The following is a 19,674-nucleotide window of genomic DNA, read 5'->3' on the forward strand; positions in this document are numbered from 1 at the left end:
TCCACTGCACTCCCGGGCCATAGCAGAGAGCTGGCCTGGAAGAGGGGCAACCGGGACAGAATCCGGCACCCCGACCGGGACTAGAACCCGGGGTGTCGCCACTAGGCGGAGGATTAGCCTGGTGAGCCCCGCCTAATCTGAAATCTTAAATGGCCCAGAATTTGAAGTTTTCTGAGTGCTAACATGATGCCACAAGCAGAAAATTCCACACCTGACTTCATGTGACAGGTCAGAGTCAAAGCAAAGCCACAATAAAAATATTGTATAAAATTACCTTCAAGCTATGTGTTTAAGACATATGTGAAACATAACTAAGTTTCATGTTTAATCTTGAGTTCCATCCCCAAGATATCTCATTATATGGGGCTGGCATTGTGATGTAGCAGATGAAGCTGTCACTTGAGATGCCCACATCCCATATGGGTGCCAATTCCTGTCTCAGCTGCTCCACTTCTGCTCCATCTCCCTGCTGCTGGCCTGGGAAAAGCAGCAGAATATGGCCCAAGTGCTCGGGGCCCCTGCCACCCACATGGGAGCTCCTGGCTTCAGCCTGGTCCAGCACTCGCCATTGCGGCCCCCTGGGGAGTAAACCAGCAAATGAAAGATATTCTCTCTCTCTCCCTCTCTCTAAGTCTTTCAAAATAAATAAATCTTTTCTTTAAAAATGAAAGAAATCAGTCCGGCGCCGCGGCTTACTAGGCTAATCCTCCACCTGCAACACTGGTACCCCGAGTTGTAGTCCTGGTTGGGGCACCAGATTCTGTCCCAGTTCCTCCTCTTCCAGTCCAGCTCTCTGCTGTGGCCCAGGAAGGCAGTGGAGGATGGCCCAAGTCCTTGGGCCCTGCACCTGCGTAGGAGACCAAGAGGAAGCACCTGGTTCCTGGCTTTGGATCGGCGCAGAGCACCGGCCACAGCGGCCATTTGGGCGGTGAACCAACAGAAGGAAGACCTTTCTCTCTGTCTCTCTTTCTCTCACTGTCTAACTCTGCCTGTCAATAAATAAATAAATAAATAAAAGAAACCTATACTTCTTTATAAGTAAATATATATCATACAAAATGTATGTATTATGCAAAATCAAAACATGCAAATTCTGAAATTATTCTGGTCTCAGGCATTTCGATAAGGATACTAAATTTGTATCCATTAGATATTTATAAATGAAATTTAAAAATTCTAACTTCAGGGGCTAATGCTGTGGCATAATAGGTTTAAGCCTCTGCCTGTGGCACCAGCATCCCATATGGGTGCCAGTTCAAGTCCTGGCTGCTACACTTCTGATCCAGCTCCCTGCTAATGGCCTGAGAAAACAGTGAATGATGGCCCAAAAGCTTGGGCCCCTTCACCTGCTTTGGAGACCCTGACGAAGCCCCTGAAGAAGCTCCTGGCTCCTGGCTTCGGATCAGCCTAGCTCTGGCCATTGCAGCCATTTTGGAAGTGAACCAGTAGATGGAAGAACTCTCTCTGTCTCTCCCTCTCTCTATATATAACTCTGCCTCTCAAATAAATAATAAATAAATCTTTAAAAAGTTAAAATTAAAAAAATTTAACTTTTATGAGTTATCATAACTTCTGTTAAAGTTTTGGCCAGGTTAATTTTAGGTAGCTGTTCAGTTTCTAAGCCATATATTTGAAAAGCTTCAAACAACCAATTTATTATTGTTTGATACTCAAAAAGAGAATTTAGTGAAAGAGACTCATTTTTCTTCTCATAATTAAAATTGCATGATCTAATTAGCACCTTTTTTAACTCGAATTGATTAAGCAGTTTACAAAGTGCTTTTATATACATTCTCATCTAATCAGTTAAGTATCCTACTACTCTGTAGATATAATCTTAGATTTAATATAAAAACTAAAGCTCAAAAATGGACACATTCATAGAGCTACTAGGTGGCTTGCCCAGAGTAAAATTTAACATTTTTCTGATTCCATGTTCAATGTTTTAATTAATTCTGCTTTTTTACTTGTTAAAAATTGAGGTAAAATTAATATATATTTAACACATATGAATATGTAAAATCAGTAGCATAAAGAACATCTACATTGTTTGCAGCTGTCACGCATATTGTGCTCCAAAGCATCACCTCCAAAGGAAACCCTGTATATAGCAATCATTCAACCTTCTTTTTTTTTTTAAGTTTCCCTCTTTTATGTCTTATTGTCTTATACGTGGCCTAACCAGGCTAGTTTTTGTGTTGTCACTTTGAACAAGGCTCAGGTGTCCTCTGATGCCTTATCCAATCTATGTTTAAGTGGCAGAATTTTTTGTGATTCCTACTAAAGGTCCTTTATTCAAGAAAATAAAAATTGCAAAGCTTCTTTACATTAGATGTATGCCAGCTTCTAAAATAAACATAGTCCACCAGGAAGTGTGTCTCAGTTATTCATTGCACAGATGTTTGCGGACTGCCCCCAATATGTCTGTTTTCTGTTAAACCTACCTCTTGGCATTGGGTCTAGGATGTGCCTGAGATATGCATCAAAGAGCACAGTGAGGTATCGTCATATTCACCAGAGAGAACTCTGAATGACTGTACCCACTTGTCAGTGTTGGGGAAGTTAAAGCATGTGTACTATTAAAGCAACCATGATGATTTAGTCCAATGCACTTTTCCTTATTAAAGAAGTGATAAATTGTAAAAAACACTTCTCCGTTTCTGTTCTTGTTTCCTGCCCAATGAGCTAAAGAAGATAGGGACATTCATTTGGCTCTAAATATGGCAGTGTCACTCTGGAAAAATACCTTGTTAGTATGCTGTTTGAGCACATTCTGTGACAAACAGCACTGTTACAAACCAATATATTATTTCTAAAAATTTCAAAGGCAAATATTAGCTACTAAAGTACCTAGGAAACAGGGGGGCTAGATTTCATAAAATCCAGATTTAAATTTCAGGTTTTCTATAAATTAAAACTTAGATGTCTTTTATTTTCATTTTCATTACTTTGATACTCTTGTCTCCTCTTTACTAGTTTTGTTGCAAAGGTTGCCATGTTAAACTCAAATTACCAAGAAGGAACCAAGACCAAGAGAAGTGGGGATATGGGTTGATTCTCGTGATGTCCAGAGAGGACACCCATCCCTTGTGTGAATATCATTTATTGGATTAGTATTGTATTTCTCATCATTAATTCTCAGTCTTAGCCATTCTTTCTTTGACTTCTTGTAAGTTAAAAAGACTTTAAAGAAATCACATACACCAGGGTCCAGTGCCGTGGCATAGTAAGTTAAGCTGCCACCTACAGTGCCAGCACTGCATATGGGCACCATTCATGTCCCAACTGCTTCCAATCCAGATCCCTGCTGATGTGCATGAGAAAGCAGAGGAAGATGGCCCAAGTCCTTAGGCCTCTGAACCCACAGGGGATACTGGAAGAAGCTCCTGTTTCCTGGTTCCTTCAGTCTGGGCCAGCTCTGGTCATTGCAGCCATTTGGGAAGTGAACCAGCAGATGAAAGATCGCTCCCGCTCCCTTCCCCTCCCCCTCCCCCCCCCTCCCTGTGTGTGTCTCTGTAACTCTGCTTTTCAAATAAATCTTTTTTTAAAAAATCTTATTACACCATCCCTATCATCTTCCCAAACTATTTGAACCCTTTAGAAAAATCAACATTCTGCACACAGTCTCTAATTATCTAAAACTAATAATAATTTTGCCTCACATTTTTATATAAACCTAAGAATAATGGCCAAAATTTATTACACATCATACTCTCCTAAGCACTTATAACTTAATACATGAAATACAAAAAGAGGTGTTACCCCTTTTTACATATAAGGTAACGAAAGCTCAGAATGGTTAAGTAATTTGCTGCAGCTCACACAGCTACTGTGTGATGGAGCTGAAATTTGAATCCAGCCATCTTATTCTCTTAACTGTTACAGTTTGCACATCCCTGAAACTGAACTGTGAATCCTGGGCTCCTGATTTTAATTCAAACATTTGTGGGTAATTATATAGTGGTAGCTAATGACGATATTAAAAGATTTTTTTTCAGTTCTCGTGGCAGGGAGAAACTGGTAGTAACTGAATAGAAGCTAAGTAACAACATCTCCTACCAGTATTGACCTCAAAATAGAGCTATAGTCATCAGACTAACAGGAGCAATTCAGTTGACTGTCTTGATAGATGCAGTGTGGCTTTTGCTCGGGCAGTGCTTTATCAATTGAGAGGAGTTGGGCTCTAGAACAGCCTCACGAAGGATTTGCATTTAAGTTCTACAAATATAGAATTTGCCAGATGTCGTTTATCTTTGGCACGTCTGTTTTAAGGAAATACAGGATGCCTCTTGGGGTAGGGATATAGCTGCTAATGAATGCTTTTTCCCCTTTTTATCAACTAAAATTTTCCACATGTTACTTTTAAAGTTGCTTTTTTAGCTTTGCAGTCTCCTGGTTTATTCACTGTAGAGAATTTAAATGAGTTTCATACTTTCTAAAACTGCATGTTTTGCCAAGTGGTATCATTTATGGTTTAGCAAAGTACTGTGCTTGGTTAATTCTCATTTTTACAGCTTTCTATCAGCCTTCCCATGTGTTCTCCCTTCCTGGTAGTGAACCTCTCTGAAAATTCTGTATGTTTTTTATGAAAGGCAGACAGAGAGATTTCTCCCATTCTCCAGTTCTCTCCCCTAATACCCACAATAGCCAAGGATTGGCCAGGTCAAAGCCAGGAGTCCAGAACTTAATCTAGTTATTACATAGGTGGCAAGAACCCAAGTACTTGAGCCATTACCTGCTGCCTCCAAGGGTGTGCCTTAGCAGGAAGTTGGGATCATAATGGCATAATGGAACTAGGATTTGAATCCAGGCACTCTGATATGGGTTGCAAGCAGCAGCTTCACCCTTGAAAATCCTGAATTTCATCTGTTCTTTATATTAAGATTAGAAAGCTATGCTTATCATTTAATTTTACAGTAAATAATATAGACAAGTTTTAAGTTTCACAGATAAGTGAAATTAAAATACTGAGTAATACTGGTTATGAAAATACTCATCTTTTTATTTATATTAATACATTATATCTTAGAAATATACTTTCCTCTAGTTGTTTCCTTGGAATAATTACAAACATTCAAGGACAAATTATATAATAAGTAGTGCTGAAGTTGCAGGTTTTTTTTTTGTTTGTTTGTTTGTTTTAATTGAACTTTTATTTAATGAATATAAATTTCTAAAGTACAGCTTATGGGTTACAATGGCTTCCCCCTCCCAAAACTTCCCTCCCACCCACAACCCTCCCCTTTCCTGCTCCCTCTCCCCTTCCAATCACATCATGATTCATTTTCAATTCTCTTTATATACAGAAGATCAGTTTAGTATATATTAGGTAACAATTTCAACCGTTTGCCCCCATATAGCAACACAAAGTACTAGTTATAGCATTAAATAAGAGTGTACAGCACATTAAAGACAGAGATCCTACATAATATTTTTTTTTAAATTAATTAATTTTCTATGCCATTTCCAATTTAACACCAGGTTTTTTTTTTTTTTTTCATTTCCAATTATCTTTATATACAGAAGATCGATTCAGTATATAATTAGTAAAGATCTCATCAGTTTGTACCCATGCAGAAACACAAAGTGTAAAAATACTGTTTCAGTACTAGTTATAGCATCACTGCACATTAGACAACACATTAAGGACAGATCCCACATGGGATGTAAGTACACAGTGACTCCTGTTGCTGACTTAACAATTTGACACTCCTGTTCATGGCGTCAGTAATCTCCCTAGGCTCTAGTCATGAGTTGTCAGGGCTATGGAAGCCTTTAGAGTTCACTGCCTTTGATCTTATTCCGCTAGGGTCATAGTCAAAGTGGAAGTTCTCTCCTCCCTTCAGAGAAAGGTACCTCCTTCTTTGATGGTCCCGTTCTTTCCACTGGGATCTCACTCACAGAGATCTTTCATTTAGGTCTTCTTTTTTTTTTTTTTTTTTTTCTTTTCCATGGTATCTTGGCTTTCCATGCCTACAATACTCTCATGGGCTCTTCAGCCAGATCCGAATGCCTTAAGGGCTGATTCTGAGGCCAGAGTGTTGTTTAGGACATCTGCCATTCTATGAGTCTGCTGTGTATCCCACTTCCCATGTTGGATCTTTCTCTCCCTTTTTTATTCTATCAGTTAGTATTAGCAGACACTTGTCTTGTTTGTGTGATCCCTTTGATTCTTAAACCTATCAGAGCCATTGAATGTGAACTGAAATTGATCACATGGACTAGTGAGAGGGCATTGGTACATGCCACCTTGATGGGATTGTATTGGAATCCCCTGGCACATTTCTAACTCCATCATTTGGGGCAAGTCCGGTTGAGCATGTCCCAAATCGTACATCTCCTCCCTCTCTTTTTCCACTCTTAAATTTAACAGGGATCACTTTTCAGTTAAAATTTAAGCACCTAAGAATAATTGTGTGTTAATTACAGAGTTCAACCACTAGTATTAGAACAACAACAACAACAAATACTAAAAAGGATAAAGTATTACATTGTACATCTAGAGTCAGGACAAGAGCTGATCAGGTCATTGTTTCTTATAGTGTCCATTTCATGAAGTTGCAGTTTTAACCACACATTATTAAAGTAAATGTTCTTAACATTGTATAAGTTGATGCCCACTTATGTCACCTATTTTGACATTAGTATAGCCTTAATTTTTCCTTCTTTAAATTTTATTTCAAGTTTTTAACATAGTAAATTGTGATATAACAATTCTTAAAATTTTTAGTAATTTTTTTCCATTCTATTTGAGAGGGGGAAAGACAGAGATAGAGATTTTCCGTCTTCTGGTTCACTCCCCAGATGCCATTAACAGCTCAAGCTGGTTCAGGCTGAATCCAGGAGCTGGGAACTCAATTCAGGTCTCCCATATAAGTAGCAGGGACACAAATACTTGAGGCTTCATCTCCTGCCTCCCAAGCTGCACATCAGCAGGTATTTAGACTGAAGCACAGCCTTGATTCAAACCCAGGCACTCTGGTATGGAGTGTAGACATTCCAAGCAGTATCTTAACCACTGATAATGCCCATCCTGTAGCATAGCATTGACTTTTAGTTTTTTAAAATATGCATTTAAATTAAATTCTCAGTGTAATATGAATACTAAATTTATGTCTTTGTTAAGCAGTCATATTAACCTGACCTGTTGCACAAGTGATTCTCTGCAAATGAGAGATGGTAGAAGGTGTCTAGGGTAGCACTTAGCACTTAAATTTCTGAACGGTGATTGCCTTCCCTTATATGTGCTTGATTGGTTGATTTCTGTCTTGTTTTGCTTTGTTTGCTGTTATCTTCCCAAATTTATGGCAAATGTGTTTCAGAATGTATCACTTTTATTAAGAGAACTTACTTTGCACTGGAATCAGTTAAATGGAATGAGACCTCCATTCCCATATTCCCTGACTACTTTTGAAATATTGGAAAACAAAAAGGGCATTGGGGGAAAGATACATCCTAGTCATTTCAAGTCTGGCTTTTATCTAATGTATTATACTGATGAAATATATGTTTTTCATGTACAGATCCTTTGCAAGCAAAGAAAGTCAGAAAGGTGCCTCCTGGTTTGCCTTCTTCTGTAAGTACCCATTTTTTTGACTTGAGGGTAAACCAATTTATTTCAAGTGCTCAGTATTTGCTTGCTGGTATATTCAGTTTGTGCCAATGAACATACTTTACATAGTAACTGTTCACTGCTTAATGAAATCATTGATTGAGATAAATCCACATTTAATGTTAGGTTTTCAGATTTCTCCACAATGATTTGTGGCTTATTCATATGCTCTAACTCCATGTTCCTGTCATTTGAATTCCTCTCTTGGGAAGAGGACTAGACCGGTAGCTGTCAAAGAAGATCTCCTGTACAGGTCTTTTGATGTTTAATTAGTCATTATGTTGCTGAACAGGAGGACAGACAGAGATTAATAGCTGAGGATCTTAGAAATTTACATTTGTAATAATCCCAATGGAGCTAAAGACATTAAGATTCGGAGGACATGTTCGTCTCAGCTTGCCTCAGTAGGGCTGAGGTTATTAATATGCATAAATCACCAAGTCAGATGTTCATTGTGTAGCCCTTGTGGATTTTAAAGCCTTCATTAAGCCCTTCCTAACTTCAGCCTAGCATCAGGAAAGCTTTCAAGCAACTAGTTTGTTGATCCCTCTTTGCTCAAAAATGTATCCTCTGAGAATAAAAGGCTTTGATGAAGGATGTTGGAAAGGTTTGGTGGAACAATCATTTATGGTCATGATAATCTATACTGTGGGGGTGTTTGTGCTATTAAATATACTTTATTCTTTAGAGGAGTAAAAGTATTTGTAAATGAACCTACATCAAAAATCCACCAATTTAAAAAATCCCTGGTGTAAGCAAGGAAGATTTTTTTCCCCCTCTCCCTTTGCTTAGAACAAATGGGGAGTAAGGCTGTTGGATTGAGGCCCCTTGCCTTGTGGGGTACATCTCTTTGTTGTGTAAATGGATGTTGGGCTTTTATTTGGCAGTACTTAACACATGGGCGCAGGTGCTGCCCGATGAGTCACAGCTCATCGAAGTATAGACTGAATGGAATATCCGGCTTGGCAAGTAGTAATCTAGAAGGAGCAGCATAGGCTTGGCTTTTTATTTTTTTATTAAGGCTAAACTGGAGATACCATCTTTTTGGTTGTTTGCCTTCCTTCTTTCCTGTGTTCTTCCCCCGCCTTCTCTTCCTTGTGATACATGAAAAGTCAAATTTGAAATCCTCATTGAAACCCCATTCCAGATGGATCTTAGTTTTATGCAGCCTAGGGCAGCTGTGCTCTGAACCTGCAGCTTACCTGGAAGGTTGGATTGCAGCTGCAGGCATTCTTAAAAGCTTTTGCTTGCATAAGCACTTGGGCCCACTAGAGGCTGAATAGCTGCTTGATAAACAAAATGAACACAATGCCTCAAATCATTATTCCCAAAGACAGGAATTTTTTTTCAGCAGTTTCTAAAAATAGTTGGGCAATTTACATTTTAACAGTTCTGTGCTATGCAGAGGTAGGTGGTTCAACAATATAACAGATGATTTCTGTTAACAGAAATCATATTAAAACTGACAGAACTGGTAAAACATTAACAGCGCAGTTTTCTTGTAATTTATTACTGTAAGTCCATGAGAGTAATAAAAGTTAAATTACATATTAATATTTAGTAGAACTACATGTTTTTAAAAAGTCAGATTAATAAATGAAAAATTCATCTTTTTTCTTCTGAACCTGACGTTAATTTTAATGAACAATATATTTTCAATGTTTCATAGTTCTTTCATTTTTAAAAATGAAGGACAATTGGGCAGAATATCCTGGAAGGGGGATAGACAGTGGGGGTCGTCAGCATTCCTTAATCCTCAATCATAACAGCATTCACTATTTGAAGGTAGTTCACTCTATTGTCTCCGGAGTCTGGAAGAGAAAATGCCACTGAATCCTGATGAAACTGATTTAAGAACCATGAAGAAATTTTTCAAGCCAAGCATACATTTGTGTTGTATTTAACTAGCTCCCTTAGTATACATTGAATCTTATGAGGATATATAAGTAATAAAAATGTTTTAATGAACTTTAAGTATATTTTATATTAAGTGCTGTGTTGACATCTTGGGTTTTTAAAAGAGGAAATGTTTTAAAACTTTAAAAACAGACACTTTAGCAAGTAATAGTAAAATAACTTCTGAGAACATCTATATATATATAATATTTACTTTTTCAGTATCAAAAACAAATGACAATTTAGTCATGGTGTTCTATTTGAATGATCTAATTAAAAATATGTGATACATAAACTTTGCATTATGAATTGTAAAAAATGGATATAGAAATGAAAATAGCATTCAAATTTCAAATTTGCTGCTACCTTTAACATCTGTAAATTATGTTGCCTTTACTAAGGAGAGTGGAAGATTAGTATCCTACTGTAAGTATTGCTACAAAAGCAATAGGCAGGATAACTTAAAGTGCAAAGCACTGACAATCTGTGTAATTTGACCATAGAGCATTGATTGGAGGCCTTTTATGATTGTTGTTTTTGTGGGCCATGATATATGAGGACTCTTCAGAATGTGACTTCTGCGTTGGAGGTATAGTGGTGAGCATAGCTGCCTGCCAAAATGTGATTTCTGTTTGTAGATGAAGGTCCAGTGGGGAGGGTATGTTGAATATCTTAGAACAGTACATCCAGGGAGATTAAGGGAGTGATTGGTCTACCCAAATCTGCCTAGCTTGATGACTGATGGGCTGCATAACCTTAGAGTAGTCAGATATTAGGAAATTTGGAATGGAAGATCTGAAGTTGGAGTTTTAAAACTAGGATGCTTGCTGGACACCATAATGCATGTTTGTCATCCCAGCTTCCAGGCTGGGAGTGGCGGTGGGAAGGGGCTCAGTGATTGAGCAAGAGAACCACTTGAGCTCAGGAGTTCTTTTTTTATTTTTTTATTTTTTATTTTATTTTATTTATTTATTTATTTATTTTTGGACAGGCAGAGTGGACAGTGAGAGAGAGAGACAGAGAGAAAGGTCTTCCTTTGCCGTTGGTTCACCCTCCAATGGCCGTCGCGGTAGGCGCGCTGCGGCCAGTGCACCGTGCTGATCCGAAGGCAGGAGCCAGGTGCTTCTCCTGGTCTCCCATGGGGTGCAGGGCCCAAGCACTTGGGCCATCCTCCACTGCACTCCCTGGCCACAGCAGAGAGCTGGCCTGGAAGAGGGGCAACCGGGACAGGATCGGTGCCCCGACCGGGACTAGAACCTGGTGTGCCGGCGCCGCAAGGCAGAGGATTAGCCTAGTGAGCCGCGGCGCTGGCCGAGCTCAGGAGTTCTGAAGTGAGTGTGCTATGCCCATCAAGTTTCCATACTAAGTTCAACATCAGTATGGTGACCTCCCAAGAACAGGAGATCACCAGTTTGTCTAAGGAAGGGAAAAGTGGTCCAGGTCAGGAATGAAGCAGGTCAAAACACTTGTGCAAATGGATAGTGGGACTTCACCTGTGAATGACCACTGCTCTTCAGCCTGAACCACATGGTGAGACCTCGTTACTTTAAAAATAAAATTTTAAAAAAGGAATGATACACTTAATACATAAACAAAGGCAGAGTGTGCATATTTCTTCCTCCTAATGAAGACTGATGTTTTCAAGTAGATGAGATTTTCCACTTTTCTTTCCTAGACAGATTGGAATACTATACAAAGTAGGCTTTGTAGCAGCAACAGTGGAATGTGCTTGAACATCTAGAATTCAAGCATACATCATCACTGACTCAGAGAATTCCATCTAGTATGAGAAACAGGCATTCACCAAATTAATTATATATTGTAAAAAGGGACATGAAAGGGTACACCATGTGCTTTGGTAACCCAGAATACGTAGAACTAACCCTGCCTTACAGAGTACTCATAGCCTCCGGAGGACTTGACATTTAAGCTGTGTGGAGAAAGATGAGCAGCAGTTATCACTTAGAGATGGGGAGAATGGCCCCGATGGGTAAAAGGCAAGGAGGTGTGAAAAAACAAACATGTTCAGTCTATACCAGATGCAAAATCCTTGTGGTTTCCAATGGACCCACTCTCCCACCCCAGAGGACTGAGGATCCTGTAAGATCAGTACAGATATGATCAAAGAATCAGCTGTGATAGCAGTCTACCCAAGGTAAGGACCTCAAGTATTGTGGCCAACAGATAACAGAAAGCATTTGTGGTTGTTAAGGTTGCCTAGGAGCTTCCAGTTGCAGGAGTAATACTTTGATATTGCAAGAAGCCTTCCTTCCCTTCTACTGTTCCTGAATCTCTCCTCTCCTTCTCAAACCGCCACCTCTAGTCTTTATTGTTTTTATGTACACCAGCTATTTTTTGGAAACAAAGGAAAAGGTGGCTATCAAAGTAAAAGAATAAAATTATGGTGATACCTACACTTATGTATGTAATATATGTGCCTCACATAGTGTGTGTGGCAAATTGTAACCGCTGTCACTGTTCAGAAATCATTCATTGGATGGGGTAGGCGCCATGGCTTATTTGGTTAATCCTCTGCCTGTGGCGCCGGCATCCCATATGGGTGCCAGGTACTAGTTCCAGTTGCTCCTTTCTGGTTCAGCTCTCTGCTGTGGTCCGGGATGGCAGTGGAGGATGGCCCAAGTGCTTGGGCCCCTGCACCTGCATGGGAGACCAGGAGGAAGCACCTGGCTCCTGGCTTCGGATCAGCGTAGCTCTGGCCATAGAGGCCATTTAAGGGATGAACCAATGGAAGGAAGACCTTTCTCTCTGTCTCTCTCACTGTCTGTAATTCTACCTGTCAAATAAATAAAATAAAATAAAAAAAGAAAGAAATCATTCATTGGCAGAAAAGGGATTTAGAAGGAGGGAGAATGTGATGAATCAAATTCTGCTACATAGAATTCTTTCTCATTTTTTGTTTTCTGATCTCTCAGGAGGCTGTACTTGTTTTTCAGTTTATTTTTATCATTAATTGAACATTTTTTCAGCCTTCTGAAGCATTTGTAGGGTGGAGAAGTTTCTTTGTTCTTTATTTGTTATTTCTTATCTTGATGTTAGTATTTTCAGAGGTAGATAATTTTCTTATATACTGCAGAAGATGCAAAATTCCAGAGTGAGGCCGGTGCTGTGGCATAGCAGGTTAACACCCTTGCCTGAAGCACTGGCAACCCACATGGGCGCCAGTTCAAGTCTAGACTGCTCCACTTTCGATCTAGCTCTCTGCTATGGCCTGGGAAAGCAGTAGAAGATGGCCCAAGTCCTTGGGCCCCTGCACCCACATGGAAGACCCGGCAGAAGCTCCTGGCTCCTGACTTCAGATTGGCTCAGCTCTGACTATAGTGGCCGTTTGGGGAGTGAACCAGCTGATAGAAGACCTCTGTCATTCTCTTCTTCTCCTTCTCTCTCTGTGTAACTCCAACTTTCAAATAAATAAATAAATAAGTCTTTTAAAAAAATTCCAGAGTAAATAAGAAACAAGATTTTACCACAAGTCTTTCTCAGACAATAAACCTTGAGGTAAATTCCAGAATGCCTTTCTAGACCCCAGTACCTAAGGTTGTGTCCCTGCTCAATAGCATTTGAAAATGACTTTTTTAAAAATTAAAAAATATAGATTTTATGTATTTGAAAGGCAGAATTACAGAGAGGCAGATGCAGAGAGAGAGAGAGAGAGAGATCTTCCATTCACTGGTTCACTGCCCAAATGGCCACAACAACCAAGGCTGAGCCAGTCCAGAGCCAGAAGCCTGTTTTGATTTCCCACCTGGTTGCAGAGGCCTAAATACTTGGGCCATCTCTACTTCTTTCCTAGGCACATAAGCAGGGAGCTGGATTGGAAGCGGCACCCATATGGGATGCCACCACTGTAGGCAGTGGCTTTACCCACTGTGCCACAAAGTTGGCCTCTGAAAACATCTTTTCAACATCAAACCTTAATTTAACTCTGCATCAAAATGGTATGTCATTAGCTTTTGATACAACTAGTGTGCAGTCCCTGTACATAAGTTGATGGTAACAATTACCTCTGTTTTAAAATGTATGTCTTCCCACAAAGCTCTTGGTTTAACTTCTTGGATAAATTCTCAAAGTCTACTTTACCATCTTATCAAGAAAAAAAAATTTCTCATTCTCTCCATCCCAGCCCCTCACATGTAAGAAAATTCATTGTTTCTGAAATGAGTCTAAACAGCTTAAACTTCACTTTTTCTTACTTTGAAACAGACAGGAACAGGATTTTGTGGTCCTTGAATTGGCAGTTGTAGTTTACAAATGTGTTCTTTATTCCACAAGTTTTTGAGATTTTATTTTGTTGAAAATGGGGTTTATTATTATTAACATGACTTTTGTGTCAGCATTAAATTAGAAAATTTAGGAGCACCACTTGATATAATTGGAGATGTCCTGAGGTATCCCCAAACCACAAAGACCACTAGACCGTGTCTAATAATCTAATATTTTCATGTACATAGTAAATAGAATAAGAACATTAAATATTTGTAAGACTGTTAAATCCTAAGGGTTTCTAAACTGTTAGAGGTACTTTTATGTTTTAAAAAAATGACAAATAGAACCTGCTGGGCCTAGTAGAAATGAGTAATTTGGAAAATTATGATTTAAAAAATAACTGGATATCTGAACCAATAAGGGAAAGGTCAGAGGTTAGACTCATAGAGAAATTATTAATGTCCAGTTTATGCATGAAAGTAGCAAGATGAACAGCATTTTCTGCATATTCTCAGAGGGAGCAGGATCCTGTGGAAAGCCAAGTGTCTTAAGAAGTCAAGATAGCAAAGAATGCTTATAGACAATTACCACAGGTCTTTAAGACTAGCAAAGAAATCTAGTGATTGTGGGATAAATAGTATTTACATACAGTTCCAGCTTCAGCTGACCTTTACGAGTGAATTTTTTCCAGTTCTGAAACATGAGTTGGAATAGGTATTTGCTTAGAACTCTTGGGAAAGAAGCATGAGAGGGCACAAAACAATTGTACATACTTAAGAATTTCTTATTTCCTGCTGTTAGTTTAGCAGACACTATTAGAAGCCTTCCATGATACAGAATTTCCAAAGTGATCAATTCATTATCTGACCTTACAGGTTAGACTAGCAGAAAACAGTTTAATATATAAAGGAGAGGGTACTATAATCCATTCTTAACTTATATTCAGTTTGGTCATTGAATGAGAAATTTTCTTCATGCATTAAGAAGAAATAGCCACTGTTTATGCTGATAGTAACCACTGTTCAGAACAGTGTCAGAATTGTGTCAGTGTAAATAACAAGCTTTTAGTCCATAGTTCTGAGATGTTCATTTTTGTGGGGAGTCAGTAATGGCTCTGATCTGATTTCATGTTAAAAAGCAGAAGGGTAAGTAAACTGAGCAAGTTCCATGGATCCAGTTGTTTGTACTAATGTGACTGTACAACCACAGTGACGCTTGTTACTTTCTGACTTCTCTGTTTTTAAAGAATATGGCTGAATTTCATTCAGAGGTAGTTTTCAAGGTTAACTGAACTCTGTGATTGCTAATATTTTAGATCTTTGAGATTTTACAAACCACATATAGGGTAAGGTTATATGTATGTGTGTGTTTGTATAACTTAGATATTTTTTAAAGAATGTTCAAATTCTGTAAATGCTTTTAGGGTTTACTGCAACTGTTGGTATTTTCAACATTAGTAGGAAAAAGAAGTCTTTCTGTTTTACCAAATATGACTGAAACTTATTTCTACTAGTCAGAAAAAAAATAAAAGATTAAGAAATTCACATTTTTTAGCCAGCGCCATGGCTCAACAGGGTAATCCTCCACCTTGCAGCGCCGACACACCGGGTTCTAGTCCCGGTCAGGGCACTGGATTCTGTCCCGGTTGCCCCTCTTCCAGGCCAGCTCTCTGCTATGGCCCGGGAGTGCAGTGGAGGATGGCCCAAGTGCTTGGGCCCTGCACCCCATGGGAGACCAGGAGGAAGCACCTGGCTCCTGGCTTCGGATCAGTGAGATGCGCTGGCCGCAGCGGCCATTGGAGGGTGAACCAACGGCAAAAAGGAAGACCTTTCTCTCTGTCTCTCTCTCTCTCTCACTGTCCACTCTGCCTGTCAAAAAAAAAAAAAAAAAAGAAATTCACATTTTTTTAAAGATCAATTTATTTATTTAAAAGGCAGAGTTACAGAGAGGAAAAGTGAGAGATCTTCCATGCACTGGTTCACTCCCCAAATAGCTGCAACAGCCAGAGCTGGGCCCGTCAGAAGCCAGGAGGTTCTCCTGAATCTCCCATGTGGATACAGCGGCCCAAGCACTTAGGCGATCTTCTATTGCTTTGCTGGGCCATAGCAGAAAGCTGGATCGGAAGAGGAGCAGCCAGGACTCGAACGGCACTGCAGGCGGCTGCTTTAACCACTATGCCTTGGTGCCAGCCCCAAGAAATTCACATTTTTATCTCTGGAGATGTTAGGCTCTGGATCTCATTCTAAGTTAGGGAAATTATATATTTACATATAATTTATGCAGTATATATATATATAATATAAATTAAATGTAAATATATATATTGCTGGTGTAAAATTTGCTGTAACTAGTTCTCCCTTTGTTTAACTAGTAGTGATTTTGCTTTGATAAGTCATTAGACTAGTATGATACTGTACTTCAGGGACTGATTATGCCATATAGATACTTTCATAATTAAACTTTTAAAGATTAAGTTTAATTTATGTATTTGAAAAAGCACTCCCATCTGCTGTTCACTAGGTTCACTACTCAGAAGCCCACAATGGCGGGGTCAAAAGTCGGAACACAATCCAGGTCTCCCATATTGATGGCTGGGACCCAATTACTTGAGCTATGATTACTGCCTCCCCCAGGTTTGCGTTAGCAGGAAGCCAGCTGGAGTCAGGAGGCAAAGCCAGGAATGAAACTGAGTAATCTGATAGGGGATGCAGGCATCTTAACCACTAGACTAAGTGCCTGCCTACTCCTCATATTTAAAAGTTTTAAGCATTTTAAAAACACTGCTAGTTCCAAGATGATTTCTAGTTTCTCCCTTGTGTTTATATCCATTGACTAGATTCAAACAAATTAAAGTATTGACCATTCTCACAGCTTTTGTGTTTTTATTAATTGTAGTTTAAAATATGTAACCCACTATATATATAATTTACAGACATTAATTTTCAAAAATAATTTGCCTCTAAATATTTTTGCAGAGTTTGTTAGAACCTACAAATCTCTGTGAGACAGCCTGTGTTTCTACTCTTCCTTAAAGTTAGACCAAGGGTCAGCAAACTTCTATATATAGTAAATGTGTTTGATTTTGTGGGCCAGTCTGTTGCAACTACTCAGCTCGACCAGTGTATCATGAAAACAGTCACAAGTGATACATAAATGAATGGACAAATGTATGTTTCAATAAAACTTTATTTATTAAAATAGGTGGTGAACCAGATTTATCAACAAGTTACAATTTGCCAACCTGTACTAGACTTAAAAGTAAATGTCTATAAAGTAAATACATCCTAACCTTTATAAATGTAGTACCTAAATTGTTTTTTATAAAGATTTTATTTATTATTTATTTGAAAGGCAGAATTGCCAAGTGAAAGGGAGAGATGGAGATCTTTCATCCACTGGTTTGCTTCTAAGCCATGCCAAAACCATGAGTCCAGAGCTTCTTTTGAGTCTCCCACTTGAGTGCAGGGACCCAAGCACTTGGGCTATTCTCCACTGCTTTGCCCGGCACATTAGCAGGGAGCTCCATCAGAAGTGGAGCACTTGAGACAGGAATTGGCGCCCAAATGGGATGTTGGCATTGCAAGTGGCAGCATCACCCATTACAGCACAACACCAGTAGCTAGAATGTTTTTTTTTTTTTAAATAAATTTTTAAAAATGTAGTTACCTGTGGAAGTAGAACCAAAGAGAAACTGAAAATAAAACTAAATATGTTTAATGCCTCTTCCCTGCTTTTTTTAATGATCCATTTCTTATCTGATTTTCAGTAATCCATAATGTCCTAAGGCTCTGGTCACTGGACCAGAGTTTATTATTTTGACAGACGTATTTCAGAACCATTATTTGCTGTATTCTACAGTATTCCTGAGTAGAATAGTGGTAAAGCCACAATATATAAAATAGGAACTGTGATGTCATAATTTGTCTATGATTTAAGTATCATATTAGGGGATGACATTCAGGACAGTTTATAACATTGACAGTAAGCCCCTGAATAGATATATTAGTAAATATTTATTTGAAACAATTAGGCATAAAGTGTTTATTCTGACGTTGATATAAAAAACTACTACAGGGGCCAGCACTGTGGCTTAGGCAAAACTTCCGCCTGCAGTGCCAGCATCCCATATGCATGCCAGTTCTAGTCCAGGCTGCTTCTCTTCCAGTCCAGTTACCTGCTGTGGACTGGGAAAGCAGTGGAAGATGGCCCAAGTACTTGGACCCCTGCACTTGCATGGGAGACCCAAAGGAAACTCCTGGCTCCTGGCTCCTGGCTCCTGGCTCCTGGCTCCTGGCTCCTGGCTCCTGGCTCCTGGCTCCTGGCTTCAGAACGGCCTACCTCTGGCCAGTATAGCCATTTGGAGAGTGAACCAGCAGATGGAAGATCTTTCTCTCTGTCTGTAACTCTGCTTCTCAAATAAATAAATAAAATATTTTTTAAAACTCTACTACAATTTTAAACAATCAAATTTAATATTATTTGAAGTAAGAGGTTGTCACTGTTTTCTCCAACATCACCAAAGATATTTTAAAATTTCCAAAATACACAATTTGAGAATTAGAAACTGTTTGCTAGTAGAGTGGATTACATATAGTAGATTCCCACTGAGGAAAGCATGAATCCTTCTATTAATAAATACATACTGAGAACTTACTTTGAATAAAGGGTTTAGGCTTCCTTAAGAATTTAAATATAGGGGCCAGTGCTGTGATGTAGTGGGTAAGGCTGCCACCTGCAGTGCTGGCATCCCATATGGGTGCTGGTTTCAGTCCTGGCTGCTCCACTTCTGATCCAGCTCTCTGCTATGGCCTGGGAAAGCCGTAGAAGATGGCCTAAGTCCTTGGGCCCCTTCACCCGCCTGGGAGACCTGGAAGAAGCTCCTGGCTTCAGATCCACTCATCTCGGCTGTTGCAGCTATTTGGGGAGTGACCCAGTATGTGGAAGACCTCTCTCTCTCTGCCTCTCTTAACTCTGCTTTTCAAATAAATTTAAAAATTTTTTATTTTTTTTAAAGATTTATTTATTTGTTTATTTGAAAGTCAGAGTTACACAGAAAGAAGAGAGGCAGAGAGAGAGAGAGAGAGGTCTTCCATCCAATGGTTCACTCCCCAGTTGGCTGCAATAGCCAGAGCTGCGTCGATCCAAAGCCAAAGGAACCAGGAGTTTCTTCTGGATCTCCTACTCAGATGCAGGGGCCCAATAATTTGGGCCATCTTCTACTGCTTTCGCAGGCCATAGCAGAGAGCTGGATTTGAAGTGGAGCAGCCAGGACTCAAAGCAGCGACACATGGGATGCCAGTGTTTCAGGCCAGGGCATTAACCTGCTGCACCACAGCACTGGTCCCTAAAAACTTTTTAGAAAACAGAATTTAAATATGAATAAAACCTGAATCCTATCTTCAAGATGCTTAGAGTCAAAAGATAACTTGTGACCTTGGGGAAGAAGTAGTGTGTGTGTGTGTGTGTGCATTGAATTAGTATTATGCTCCAGGCACATAATATAGTATTCAGAAAAATTTTCTTTAATGGGCTAAAAATAGGGACTGTGAAGCCATTATTTTATATGTTTATAACAGGGAATGTCATCTGTTAATGATTTCCTACTCTAAGCTGTACTTTTCAGCTTTTTCCTCTGGTTGATTAAACCATCAAAAATGTGTTAACTTGCTTTCTTTGTAAAATAAACTGAATGATTTGTCCTGGTTTTCCTCTTAAATTCTACAGTTAATTCCTAGTTATATACAAACATTGGAGTAGTAGAGGAGCGGCAAGATGGCGGAATAGGAAGGGAGCACATTGATAGTTCAGCAAGACACACAGGTTAATATAAGTGGAGATACTGCAGGGTCAAGGAAGAGTAGGGGAAGAAACAGCAGCGGAAACTCTTCCGGAACTAGTGATTCACAGTGCACCTGCGTGGAGAGCGTGGGAGCCCAAGTTCA

The 19,674-nt window shown here is 39.3% G+C and overlaps 1 protein-coding gene across 6 annotated transcripts in view; it reads left to right on the forward strand.

Annotated features, from left to right (window-relative positions):
• TCF12 (transcription factor 12) overlaps nt 1-19,674 on the forward strand; it is a 414,455-nt gene that overhangs the window by 298,958 nt on the left and 95,823 nt on the right. For all 6 annotated transcript variants that reach the window (XM_062205994.1, XM_062205989.1, XM_062205990.1 and 3 more), the window contains one exon: nt 7,524-7,576. In XM_062205994.1, the coding sequence (XP_062061978.1) occupies nt 7,524-7,576 (53 nt within the window). The remainder of the gene's footprint in view (nt 1-7,523; nt 7,577-19,674) is intronic.

This window comes from Lepus europaeus, chromosome 11 (genome assembly GCF_033115175.1).
Source record: "Lepus europaeus isolate LE1 chromosome 11, mLepTim1.pri, whole genome shotgun sequence".
Classification (NCBI taxonomy): Eukaryota; Metazoa; Chordata; class Mammalia; order Lagomorpha; family Leporidae; genus Lepus; species Lepus europaeus.